Genomic DNA, 14,496 nt, shown 5'->3' on the forward strand with positions numbered 1-14,496 from the left:
AACACTTCTTGGACAGATCAATAACACAGATCAATTCAGGAGTCAGGGGTGGATTTGTCAATGACCACTCTCCGTAGAAGACTTCATGAACAGAAATACAGAGTCAACACTGCAAGATGCAAACCACTGGTTAGCCAGAAAAACAGGATGGTCAGGTTACAGTACTTAAAGAGCAACCACAGTTCTGGAAAAAGGTCTTGTGGACAGATGAGACAAAGATGAACTTATATCTGAGTGATGGCAAGAGCAAAATATGGAGGAGAGAAGGAACTGCCCAAAATCCAAAGCCTACCACCTCATCTGTTAAACAAGGTGGTGGGGGTGCATGACTGCCAAAGGTACTGGCTCACTTATATTCATTGATGATATAACTGCTGATGGTAGTAGCAAAATCCTATCTGCTAAAGTACAAGCAAATGCATCAAAACTCATTCTACAGCAAGACAATGATCGCGAACGTACTGCTAAAGCAACAAAGGAGTTTTTCAAAGCTAATAAATTGAAAATGGCCAAGTCAATCACCTGATCTGAACCCAACTGAGCATGCCATTCATATGCTAAAAGAGAAAACATAAGGGGACTAAGCCCCCGAAACAAGCACAAGCTACAAAATATGCAACAAAATACTGAACATGACTATTATCTGTTTGAAATGGAAAAAAATACATCTTTATTTGAGTAGACGTGAAAACTTTCATTAACCAATAAAGATTTTAGTTGAGTGAACTATATATCTGACATAGGATGTGGTTCCATATTTTTGTTGCACATTAGTGTGTGATTCCAAATTCTTCATCATGCAGCAGGACAATGATCAAAAACACACATCCCAAGAAACAAAGTTTTTTTGGCCAAAAAGAAAAATGCCAAGTCAATCACCTGAGCTTAATCCAATTGAGCATGCATTTCACTTGCTTAAGACCAGACTGAAGGCAAATAGAACCCTGAAACAAGCAGAAGCTGAAGAGGGCAGCAGTACAGGCCTGGCAGAGCATCACCAGGGATGATACCCAGCATCGGGTGATCTCTATGGGTCATTGATTGCAAAAAATATGCAACGAATTATTGAATATGATGACTTTATTTCAGTTGATTATTTTTGCTCCCTTAAAATTGGGGGACTACGTTAAAATGGGCTGTAATTTAAATGCTGATGCAACTGCAAGTCATTATGATTGTATTGTTTACAAAAGCACAACATTCTTCACAGATCTAGCCTCTTAATTACGCTCTCAAAGTGGACCAGATTGATGTAATTAATTCTCTGGTAGAGCATGCTCTCCTAACCAGCTCAGGGTCCACCTATGCCACTTTCCCAAAATCCTGTGGGAAACATGTTGCATAGCTTTGTTACTGTAAACCTGTAACTGGTCTAATTAATTTGTCTGAACAATTACACTGACTGAAACATACAGTAGACTGTGGACAGCTTTATAGAGACAGCAGTGGTTTATTATTTAACGTTCATATTTACTAATTCGTATTGTTATATTAAGTACACAGAAATCAGTTGGCTAACATGAACTATCTAGCTATGACAACATGAGAGATTTGAGCCCTGTCATTCACTTTAACATTCAACAAAATTTACAATATAACCAAGGCTATCTCGCGCATTGCAGGAATTGTTGGTGCCGGTCAGATCGGTCTTACTGTAGTTGAAATTATAACAACTGTTTTCATAACCTCAGCAGTTGCTGTCAAGAAGAGAGATTTGAGGCAAAGTCAAAGCTGAGCTTGCTGGTAAACCCGGACATCCCACACTTGCAAAAAAATTATTTCCAGGTGAGAAATCATTGCATATTACCTAAATCTGCAAATTATGTGACCAAGGAGGTTCCCCAGCACATTACGGGCCCAGGGAATTCACTCACACTTTGTCAATTACCACTGGTTTATCAATTAGCTAGAGGATCATGCTATTTTCCACATTTCTGCAAACCCAGCATTACTTTGTCAATTTGGCCCATTTTGGATTTAAACCCAATGAAGTATGGAAAACCACTCGATTAAAATGAACCATTCTGCCAAATTTACAACAAAACAATCCAGCACAACACATTTAAGAAATCACCTCAGAACCACCAAAGAGTCTATTCTCAACTTGGAGATACATCAGCAGCAGAACAGGCAACATTCACCTACTTACTGTGAATTAAACAGTAAATTAAAATCTAAAGCAACCATGCTTAGTCGTTCCTAATGCACACGCACAACTGGTGTCTGTGTTCACTTCTGCCCAATACCTTGCTTGTCTACCTGCATTTGTTATTCTAAAAAGTGTTTGAGACATTTCTGGACATGCATTGCCATTCTTTTGACTGCTTGACTGGTATGAACGCAGCTATTACTGTATTTCTGAAAGAGATGTTATTCCAGTAGTCCAAGTACAATATTTATATTAAATGATTTATTTGGTGATATCTATGAATCTAAATAATTTCCACAACAAGCAACTTTTTCTGCTGCACAAGTCTTGCAAAGATCCATTTCAAAAATATGGTGCACCAAATGCAGTAAAGTGACTAAAAAGCACTTTACTGCTCTTGTTCATGGGCAGAAGCTTTGTTACCCCTGTCTGAACGTATTGTTTTCTTGCCCTCAGAGAACAGCCTAAATCTGTGGATAAGACACCAATCCATAAAAAAACAGATACAGTCCCCTCGAAAGGATTGGAACAGCAAGGCCAATTCCTTTGTTTTTGCAATACACTATATATTTGGGGTTGAGATAAAAATATGATCATAAGAACAAGAGTTCAGAATTTCATCTTTTACACAATTAGGTGTAAATACCAGGAACATACTGAGAACATAGCACCGTTGATAATAGACCACCCAATTTTTAGGTGAGCAAAAGTATTGGAACAGGGAGTATTTAAGTAAATGAAAGTAAATAACACTTAATATTTGGTAGTATATCCCTTGCTTGCAATAACTGCATCAAGCCAGCGACCCACTGACATCACCAAACAGTAGCATTCTTCTTCTGTGATGCTTTTCCAGGCTTTCACTGCAGCCTCTTTCAGTTGTTGTTGTTTTTTCCCTTCAATCTCCTCATCAGGAGGTGAAATACAAGCTCAATTGGGTTAAGGTCTGGTGATTGAATTGTCTAGTCTAAAACCTTCTACTTTTTCTCCCTAATGAAGTCCTTTGTTGTGTTGGGAGTGGGTTGTGGGTCATTGTCTTGCTGCATGATGAAGTTCCTGCCAATTAGTTTGGACGCATTTGTAAGGTGGCAGACAGAAGGTTTATGTAGACTTCTGAATTAATCTTGCTGCTACCATCATGAGTTACATCATAAATTAGTAAGCCCACTCCAGAAGCAGCCATGCAAGCCCAAGCCATGACACTTCCTCCACTGCTCTTCACAGATGAGCTTGTATATTTTGGATCATGAGCAAATCCATTCTTTCTCCACACTTTGGCCTTGCTATCACTTTGGTAGAGGTTAATCTTGGTCTCATTAGTCCATAAAACTTTGTTCCAGAACTTCTGTGGCTCATCTCTGTACAGGTATACCTCGATTTACGAACATTCTATTTTTAACGAATGGAATGATCACTTTAACAAAATTTTACATGGAGAAAAACATTTTTGCTAGGAAAAGTCAGCAGACATGGCAACAGACCCAACTCAATATTGCCCTCTAGTGCTTGAAACGTTTTTTACTGGAATTAAACTTTTTCACTTTACCATCTACAGTAGCCTAATTTGTATTAGCACATTTACCAGTTTGAAGTGAAATGGAGGGCGAAGCTCTGGGATTTACTCAATCTAACAGTTACTCCAACCAAAAAGCGAAATGCTCGTGTATTGATCAACTAGATCGCGAGGCAGAAATTTCTACTTTTCAGCCGTTGTGATTGCACTGATCATTTAATTTCTATACAGCGACGGGTGGATGAGAGGAACGTCCAAGCACATTGCTGGCCAGAGGCACAACGTTGCCATTGCAGTTTCAGTTATTACTTTAATTTAATAACTACGTTCCGATGGTTTACCAATGAATGAAAATAGGCCTAAAGATTTTTTCTTCATTGTTATCAACTGCCCAGAACATATCTCTATTAAATCAATGATAAATGCTGTTCGGTTCATGAAATTTCGGTTTACGAACAGTTTCTCAGGAACGTAACCCCTTCGTATATCTGTACTTCTGTGAATTGTAATCTCGCCTTCCGATTCTTAGTACTGATGAGTGGTTTGTAGTACTTGTGGTATAGCCTCTATATTGCTGCTCTCTAGGTCTTCTTCAAAGAGTTGATTGAGATACCTTCACCATTGCCCTGTGGAGAGTGTTTGTGATGTCACTGACTTCTTCACATCTCTCACAATGTTTCTGTGATCAACTGTTGTTGTTTTCCTTGGCCGACCTGCTCGATGTCTGTTGCTCAGTACGCCAGCGGTTTCTTTCTTTTTCAGGACATTACAATGTTGTTGCACAAACTACCCCCAATGCTTCTGCAATGTCTCCCAGCGAGTTAAGCTTCAAAATGCATTGTTTTTCTCCCAAAGACAGCTTCATCTTTTCAAACAAAAATGCAGTTTTCACAGCCAAAACCCAAGGCTATAACCAGACATTCAGAACTATTTATTGTTTAACCAAGCAATCTAACAGGACACATCTGGGCAACAAGAAACACCTGTCGGTCACATGTTCCAATACTTTTGCTCATCTAAAAAATTGGGTGGTCTGATACAAAAGGTGATATGTTCTAAGTTGTTTAACAAGTCTATATAGAAATAACAGCTGAAATTCGTACCAGTCATCTCATGCACATCTTTTGACTTCAAACTCAATTGTCTTCAGTGTATAGCAAAATCAAAGGAATTGACCTTGCTGTTCCAATACGTTTGGAGGGGACTCTATGCTACAGTCTGACAGCGATCATGAAAAAGTATGTCATATAGATTTGTTCTAATCTAAAATGTTGAGGTAAGAAAGTGATTGATATCAGACAGAATGCCCCCAATGTACAGTCGAAGTGCAGTATATCATTATATTTCAAAAGGTGTTGGTCCAATTGAGACATGGTTTCTCTAGATTGTTGGACCTGAATCTGGAGAAATGCCCAACACTCCCTGCTCCCATAATTGTTTGTTTTCCCTTAACATGAAGATAATTTTGTTTCATTATGAAAAGCAGGTTTTTGAAGACTATTAAAAATATACAGCTTTCTATTGAAGTCATAAAAGCTTTAAATCTATTTAGATTCATGAAATTTCTGTTCCATATACAAATTGATTTCTGTGTATTTGGCTTTTTGTAGACCACCAAGAGTTAAGACTCCACACAAAAAACGGCTGCACAAAATCTCTTACCAGCCTGTATACGGGTTGTAGTACAGCTTCTTTTCACACAGTGTGACCACCTCCCTCCAAAGGAAATGCAGTGATTTCTCTGAAATGATCAAGGTACTTGTGGTAAGGTAAAGGCAATGCTAAATTCTATGATTCACCGTTATGTCCATTTTCCAGTGTGGCCATGTTTGGGCTCACAATGTAGAGTCCACAATTCCAGAAAATCTTTAAAATTTCCTCCCAACAGTGCCATTCACCCTGTACCTTATCATGTACAGTATATTAATATATAAGGCATATGAATATAATTCATATTATTAAACTTAGTATGCCAATAATTCGATTTTATAAGAAGAAAAAAAAATATATTTTGACAAATGCCACATATAACCTTATAATTACATTACACAGCAGAACCCATTACCCTAGGCAACTTAAGAAATGCTGTCATTTACATTAGCTGTTCATTTAGTCTAGTAGATCAATAGAAGCAACCATTTTTTAAAAGGCATGTGACCCACAGGGGCACAATCACCTGACTAATCCCAGAACTAGTGTGGTTAATTCTGACCCTCATTGAAGGAATTTGTTTTCCTAATGCATGAAGAAAATCCAAAGAACCTGGTAGCTAGTTACATTTACGTAATGTTCTTGACAAGTTAACACCTCAAGTTCTCTTAGATAGACAGGCCATACTGTCCTCTTCGTGACACCCAGGAACGGGCCCACAATTCTTTTCTTTTTCTTTTCGGAACATAAGGCCGCCTGCCAGCATCATACATAGCGCTTCTGTAGCCATGATTGAAAATGTATTGACCCTCCTCCCCGACGTCCTATGAACTCGCTTAAGATCGCGATGACGGATGATGACCTGATGGCGGCAGCATACAATGATTGGTCGGGGTCATACTTGGGAGTGTTGCCACTCTCCCAGCCAAGACACGGCAAGAATCTTTGGCACCGTGTTTGCCTAATCTGACATGGTGACCATCGTGAAAGACCAAAAATATTGTGTAGTCTGATACTGGCATAAGCCGACTAGGCATAGGTGTTTGCTCTGCCACCTTGCTTCTGTAAACATTCTCACCCATGGGCGTTTCAACAAGGTATGTCAGTCACTTCATAATACACACATAATTCTATCCCGGTCCCTATGGTCCAGCAAAAATAATGAAATAAATATGCAGAAGAGCACTCGTTCTACAGATACAGTATGTATCTTATTGTATTAAAATATTGGACAAAGAATTACACTTTCAAGCAGCTTATAAAATATCCAGCAGTAAGACACATTAGACTGCTCAATTATGTAGGTAATAGCTAATAGCCAACATACAGGAAGGTGTAATGATTACTACTTGCACACAAATGCATGCTAATTATTTAGTTTCTTTTACGTTGATATTACATTTATTAAATATATTATGCCAAAAAGATACATTTTTGCAGAATATTGCATTAATCACTATAATTTGTGCCAATTTGAGATACACCAAACCTTTGGCAACCTTTGGAGCAGATCACCTTAAGTATGTGACCGGTCACTTTTTGTTGGAATAGAGACACATTTGTGGAATGCTCCTCTGCAAAAGTACTGATTAAATCCCTACTACAGTCACAGCCAGGAAAGGCATGCACTGATTTCTTTGTGAATGCCGGTCGCAGAGAGCAGGCCAAGAACCGGCAGATGGTCATTGAGGTCCTTCCTCTGCAGTCCACTGCAGGCATGGAACACGCTTTTAGTTCCATGAAGAGAATATTGGTGAAGTAGCTTGTCGACGGATACGCTTAATAAATTAATGTACATATGCTTAGAGGGACCATTCACCAGTTTGATACCACAAAAGCTGTGGGAGAGTGACTGAATACAGGGCAGAGGGCAAAAAGGATGTAAACCTTTCAAAATCATCCATCATGTAAGTGCTGCATGCACGCACACACAAAATGCAAGTTGTTAGAATGTGTGTAATGCAAATTTAAATCACCAGATCTCAATCCGATAGGGACGCGGTGGACCAGGAGATTTGCAGCATGAATGTGCCACCAACAAATCTGCAACTGCATGAATCTAACACGTCAACATGGACCATAATCTCTATGTTTCTATGTTTTCAACTTTGGTGAATCCATGCCACAAATAATTCAAGCTGTTATTGGTGCAAAGACAGATGCCAAGTACTAGAAAGGTATACCTACAGTACACAGTGGGATGCAAAAATTTGAGCACCCCTGGTTTAAATGTCTGTTACAATTAATCTGTATGTGATCGAAAGCAAACTCTAAATGGTACAGTTAACCATGAGACCTTTCTGCAAATTTTAAAGCAAGAGAGCTTTTTATTTTCATTTTTTACTGTTTTTAAATTTTTTCTTTTGAAAGGAAAAGGGCCCTGTGCAAAAGTTTGGAAACCCTTTTGGACTATTCCAAAAAAAGATGATTAATAAGGTCCAGATCCAGGTGATTTACTGATTAGGGCTTCAATGAGTCAATGAGTACAATTCCAGGGCTGAACTTTTTATTCTAAAACTCCACACCTTCTAATGTATCCGACAGCAGTCGCTGTTCTGTCTGGTGTTAACAACCATGGATTCCTCTAAACAGCTGTCCAAGGATGTCAGAATGAAAATGGAGAAGAATGGCCAACACTAAAATAAAAATAATTTCCCCCGTACAATTACTCAGAAAGTATCATTTCACAGCTGTTCTTTTAAAATATATATATTCTGGGGGGCATGCCCCAGGACCCCCCCCCCCCTTAGAGGGATGCAGTGCTTGGGGAGTATTTCTCCCCAATATTCTAATTAACTTATGCCTTTACTCTCAACTCAGTTAGGTTGAGTTATGTGCATGGATGTTTATTTCTATGATGAAGACGCATTATGCATTATATTTGCATAAATCTTATGTGTTTTGTATCGTTTTGATTTAATTAATCTTTTTTTCTCTTTTGTTCGACTAATCTCATGCATTATGGTTGAAACGCAGGTGAGAAAACAGCTTGTATATGACATGTGAGGTCGATATGCCAAGTGGGACATTGATGTTGCATCCTAGGGTAAGCTACTTAACTTGAAATGCTTAAGTCAATATTTAGGTCTAAAAATGGACATTAAAAAAGTTGCTCAGGGTAAGGGTATGTGCTAAGAAAATAGCCAAGTCATGCAACACTGTATCCTTGGCTAAGGAAAATGTAAGCACTGAACCGGCACATCAAACTTCAAACAATGCAATCTTCATAGGATTTGAAGGGACAGTTTAAAAATAAACAGATAGATAAAGAAATAAAATAAAAAAATTTAAAGGGAAGGTGAACAATACCTACCTTGAGGGACAACACCTTTGTACCTCTCCCTCTTCAGCATCCAGTTTACAGCCTGGCATTGGTAGGGCCTGAGGACAGGTATGAGGGCCTCATGCTGGACATCACAGACCAAATCCTGGCCCTCTTCCTGGTGGAGGCGACTGACATAGTCATACAGCTCCTCCGCATTCTGACGCTCAAGATCCGTGTCACACTCCTCTTCCTCATTCTCAACTACCTCTGTGGGGGAAGACAGTGGTTATTGGACAAACAGGCTAACTGAGCTTCTCAGTTACTTGCTATCAAGACATCGCTTCAAATTGGGCTATTCATAAGGCCCTGCCGAAATCAGTGCACGCCATTCAACAGGTTCATTTGATAGCAACATCTTCCATGATTTTCAAATTCATCAGGGGCCTTTTTGGTTTTAACCTTAAACACAAGCTGAAATCAAGTCACTTTTTCCCCAATTAAGTCAATTCTTAATAACCATACAAACACACCATAAAATATACAGTGAAGTCCATAAGTATTTGGACAGTAGTCCAATTTCTGTTCTGATTTTAAATGAAATCATGAATATGAGGTTCAAGTACAGACAGTCACCTTTAATTTACAACCATATTGGGTGATCCCTTTTGATACATAGTCCCCCCCACTTTAGTGGACCAAAAGTAATTGGACAGCTGTTTGTTTGAGGGTGTGTATGTGTATGCATGCATGAGGCTGAGAATGTAAAATGCATAGCAATAGGACTTTTGAACCTTGATTACTGCAAGCCACTATTAAGTTGCTTTTCAAAACCACTGCTTTCTACTTTACTTCACATACTATGGCCTCTCTGTCAAGTAAAGGCCATTACCAGGGATGATGAAGTCATAAAAAAGCTCCATCAGTTTCTGCAGAAGTTGATTGGCTTTCCTGATCCGTCCATTTCCCTCACTCAGGAACTCGGGCCGTCCCAAGCAAGCCTCCAGAACGTAAATCCCCACCTGGCGTTCCAAAAGGTGCAAGCAAAAACAAGCAAATAATCTTCAAGGAGAATGCTCTTCCACACTCACACAGAGTAAACATGTACCTTACAGATTTATTACATTATTGGCTCTTGGCAGACGCTCATATCCAGAGCAACGTACATTTGATTAGACTAAGCAGGAGACAATCCTCCCCTGGAGCAATGCAGGGTTAAGGGCCTTGCTCAACATCTTATTGTGGCTACACCGGGATTAGAACCACCGACCTTGCGTGTCCCAGTCATTTACCTTAAGCACTACGCTACAGGTCGCTACAGATAGTTTGATTTGAGTAAATAGGAAAAAGGAAATCAATATACAGTGGGCTCCAGAATTACTGGCACCCCTGACTGGCTATGCACAAAATGTAGAATGTAGAAAAATAAAGAAAAAATAAAGAGTATGATTACTGAGATACTCTAAATGCTGTGAAACATACAGGACTTTATTAATGTCTCAATAGAACCAACCAAAATCAAACAAATACATAAAAAATAGATTCCATAAATATTGGCACCCCTGGTCTAGTACTTGGTGCATCCAGCATGGGGTCTTTTTTAGTAATGCTCGACAAGGTTAAGGAACACATTTGGAGGGATTTTTGACCATTTTTGGACCATGCAGATCCTTGCAAGACCCTTCACATTCTCGGGTTTGCACATATCCACTACCCTCTTCAGGTCACCATTTCACCATGGGTATGATGCACACTCTATGCATCTCTGTTTCAATTCAAAACATGCTGATGCCGTATCTCACCAAAATGTTACATTTGGTCTCATCTGACCACAGCATCTTCATTCAATCATAATTTAAATTGATATGATAAGTCTTCCATTTCACAATTATTGAGGCCACTGTGCTCCTGGGAACACTCAATGCAGTGTGAATGGTGGGACCTTCTCTACACAGGTTTGTGCATTTCTAAACTAAGTGCAATCAATTCAACTTGCCAATCACAAGGATAATTAAAGCAAACAGGATGCACCTGACTGCAATTTGAGTGCTACAACAAAGGGTCTGATGTTGTAAATGAGAGATTTGAGTTTTTGATTTTTAATAAATTTGCGAACATTTCTAAAAACATGTTTTCACTTTGTGTTTTTCAAATTTTGGTTATTGAGTGTAGATTGATGGGAACATTTTTTAATTTTATCCATTCAAAATAGATTGAAGTGGTCTGAATACTCTCTGAAGCCACAGTATCAGTAGGCAAAAACATTGGAGGAATATTTGACCCATCAATCTCTGTCAGCTGCCAATATAAAGAAGTCTGTAAGAACCTCATTGGATTGACTGCAAAAACATGGATTCTTTCTTTTAAAGATATTTTTTAGGCCTTTTTCAGCTTTATTGGACAGTATATAGTATAGAGAGACAGGAAGAATGGGAGCGAGAGAGAGGGGAAGACATGCAACAAATGTCAGACGGTCGGATTCGAACCGCCGACATCGCGGCTCGCAACGAGCATGCGGTCAGTGCTCTACAGGCTGCGCCACCGAGACACCGATTCCTTCTTTCTTGAACTTATTCAATTCAACTATATTTAAAGAGCTTTTTTACGGAGACACTATCATGTGGGGTGTCTCATAATCGAGCTGTGATTGTCTGAAAAATGTCCAAAAATTAACACAAGTGATTTCACACATGCCAGGAAATGCATAAATGTACATAGTTATTGTTGAATGCACAAAAAAATAAAATAAAAGGTATCATTCAATTTGTCTGTTTGCGAGAGATTCATTTGAGTACAAAAGCATATTTGTGAAACAATTATTTTGTATGCAAGATCTCATTTCATTTGTGTAAGGGTCAATAATATTTAATAATTTCTGAAACAATAATAGCCCCATACTGTCACAAAGATGCTTTATAGGAGTAAACACAAAGAAAAGAAAGGTCAAATTCTGTCAAGATCTGATCCATTCAATTAAAATACACTTACCCTCTTATTCTAAGAGACAGTTACGACAGCATTTTTCTAGTTACCGACGTGCTATTACATACCTTAATGTGTACATCTCCTTGATTGTGACACAGCTGAATTACTCTCCTCCTCTGAAGCCACTCCAGGTCGTCCAGTACTGCCCCACTCAGAGAACACTCAACAAGGAAAGAGTGCTCATTGACAGGCCCAATTTCCTCTGGGCTCCTTGCCTTGCTCTCACCCAGGAAGTTTATGCAGAGCTGATCGCCACTCCTCTGAAGGGTGAACCTCCTACTCCCCACATCCAAGGGGAACTGTCTGGGATGGAGGCTGAACTCTCCAATCAGAGCCTTCCAGACCAGGTCTAGGTCTGAAGCAGGAAGAACAGTGCGTGAGAGGGTCGTAACAGCATCCGGGGGCATGCACAGGGCGTCCTCGGCCAATTGCGTAGATGGGGCTGAAGTGGAACAACCGGCTTCCACAGCTTCCTCCCAGGCTGTAGTCGGGGGTGCCGGTGGGTGATCCGGAAGCCAAGACCGCTTGTTGTCATCATCCAAGTTAATTGCACCTTCATTCCTCCGATCTTCGTGCATGTTCCAGTCCAGCCTCTTCTTCGCCTCCTCATCTACCCTCACGGGAGGAGCGCGCTTCCTCCTGCTGCTCATTGTGAGTGTCTGAAGCAGTTCCTTTGAAAAGAATGTAATGTAAAGACATGCGCTGTAGTGGCAAGTATAAACATTCTAACATACTCTACTCTAATATAGCATACTTTTTCTCAAGAATGGCAACATAATTTTTTTTTTTTTTTTTAAGTCTGTTACATTTTGCACAAATATGCATCAACCACATACAAAAGTAGAAAGAAGCATGACAAAAAATAAAGAGTGGGAGTTCACTTTTTAGTACTGCTGTAAACGTCTCTATATACATATGTACATAGTGATAGCTAGATGGTAAATTAACAAAGTCAACTTATAATTCAGTGGAATCTGAGGTTCTACACAACCCTTCAAAATTGTATTCTTGACAAGTCAATCCTGCAAATTGTCTGCCAAGAGTAAAATTGTAGCTAATCCTCAACACCCAAAAATCAAGGGCACCCTTTAATCAGTGCATCGAAAGGATCTGAGTGTCAACAAAACATGCTTTCAAAAGGTTACGGGAGGGGACAGCAGGTTTGCAGGTATAGCCTACTCACTGCTCCTGAGAAACATTTCATAAAAATTTTGCCCCTGTATTTATTTTTTACCTGCGTTATGGAATATGGTAGAAATACAGCATTTTCTCATGTAGAGCGTTATCTCTGAAAATACCAGTAACTTTGATCTAATATAATAATTCATGTTAAATATAATCATTATTTTAATCTGAAAAACTTGCATTGGCCAGTGTTTTTCATTTTATTTTTTATTTAATGTAACAAATAGCCTACAGAGCAAATCGCAGATTATGTTGACAAATCAAATCAAAGATAATTGTGTCCAATTAGGAATTGGAAATGGCTGAACTTATTATATACACTCACCAGTTCAGAGTGCAAAAGTGTATACACTCACCGAGCACTTCACTTGGAACATACTTTATTACACCTACTTATTCATGCAATTATCTAATCAGCCAATTGTGGGCAGCAATACAGTGCATAGTCATGTAGATACGGGTCAGGAGAATCAGTTAATGTTCAAGTCAACCGTCAAAATGGGGAAAAAATGTGATCTAAGTTACTTTGACTGTAGAATGATTGTTGGTGGCAGACAGGGTGGTTTGAGTATTTCACAAACTGCTGATCTCCTGGGATTTTCTACGCACACTAGTCTCTGAAAAGAATGGAGCAAAAAATCCAGTGAGCAGCTGTTCTGCAGACAGAAACATCTTGATAGTGAGAGACGACAGAGGAGAATGGCCAGACTGGTCAAAGCTGTCAGAAAGGTGTCGGTAACGCAAATAACCACACATTACAACAGTGGTATGGAGAAGAGCATCACTGAACACACAATGCATCATAACTCTAAGCGGATAGGCTACAGCATTATATGTCCAAAAAATAAGTCTAATAAATACCTAATAAAGTGCTCACTAAAAAATAGAACTTCGTTCTATAATTACATCCTTACTTTTCGCTGACGTTTCTGCAGGTTAATTTTCCAGAGAAGACGCCAGTTCGCAGCTCTGCAGACGGGCGACTAGTCCATCTTTGCGAATAAACTCTTGATTATTTCCTTCCTTCCTAGTGTAAAACTGGCCTTGATATTACAAATAAATCAGACGAAGTTAAATAACTGACGTTTAGTGAACTAAGAGAGAGAGAGAGAATGTAACGTAAATGCTAAATCAACTGTGTCCATGCATTCATGATGTCAATAATACGTAGCAAACAATCCAACCGTTATTTTATATTTGCATTAATTTTGCGAACGTTCCGACCATGTTTGCTGGAGCTTTCTTTTAGTGCTGAAATAGCAATCTGCTGAACAAAGAATAGCACAGCTAGTCCTCATAGCTAGCTAACTTAGCTGCCATTACATAGACTGACTGCTAGCTAACGTTAGCTTCTTTTTAGTTTCAAAATACTATTTAATGAAGCTAAACGATAGCGAAGAGCTTGCTGGCCGACGCTGTTCTGCGACTATCTGACGAATCTTGTCTTTAAACGGATCATTAATATAACCCGACTAAATATCTATCGACAGATTAAGTTCTAAAGCTAAACAGTGGATCACACAAGAGTTCCGCGAACCTGATACTTGTTACACAAGTATCAAAATAAAAGTTCGGTAAATAAAATTGTTTATGAACAGTAATTTTGTCGTTTTTCTTTTTTTCATTAATACAGTTGGATATAATTGTGATGTAATTGCAGCTAATATAAGATTATACAGTAATTTATATAAAACCTGTTTTCCAGCGCTTCCAGCTGCATTTCACATGGCCCAAGACTGTCCGTTCACGACC

The 14,496-nt window shown here is 39.0% G+C and overlaps 1 protein-coding gene across 4 annotated transcripts in view; it reads right to left on the minus strand.

The window, feature by feature from the left end:
* shprh (SNF2 histone linker PHD RING helicase) overlaps positions 1-14,268 on the minus strand; it is a 52,262-nt gene extending 37,994 nt beyond the window's left edge. For 2 of the 4 annotated variants that reach the window (XR_009708605.1, XM_061239975.1), the window contains exons 1-6: positions 13,659-14,268; positions 13,270-13,361; positions 11,625-12,230; positions 9,467-9,596; positions 8,626-8,844; positions 5,325-5,403 (exon numbers count right to left, since the gene is read on the minus strand). Coding sequence is in view for 3 of the 4 variants with exons in the window: in XM_061239975.1 (XP_061095959.1) it covers positions 5,325-5,403; positions 8,626-8,844; positions 9,467-9,596; positions 11,625-12,209 (1,013 nt within the window). In the remaining variant the exon portion in view is untranslated. Of the gene's footprint in view, positions 1-5,324; positions 5,404-8,625; positions 8,845-9,466; positions 9,597-11,624; positions 12,231-13,269; positions 13,362-13,658 lie in introns of those variants that run through there. The other 2 variants (XM_061239984.1, XM_061239996.1) reach the window with 2 other exon arrangements.
* Between the last annotated feature and the right edge of the window lie 228 nt (positions 14,269-14,496).

This window comes from Conger conger, chromosome 1, assembly GCF_963514075.1.
Source record: "Conger conger chromosome 1, fConCon1.1, whole genome shotgun sequence".
NCBI lineage: Eukaryota > Metazoa > Chordata > Actinopteri > Anguilliformes > Congridae > Conger > Conger conger.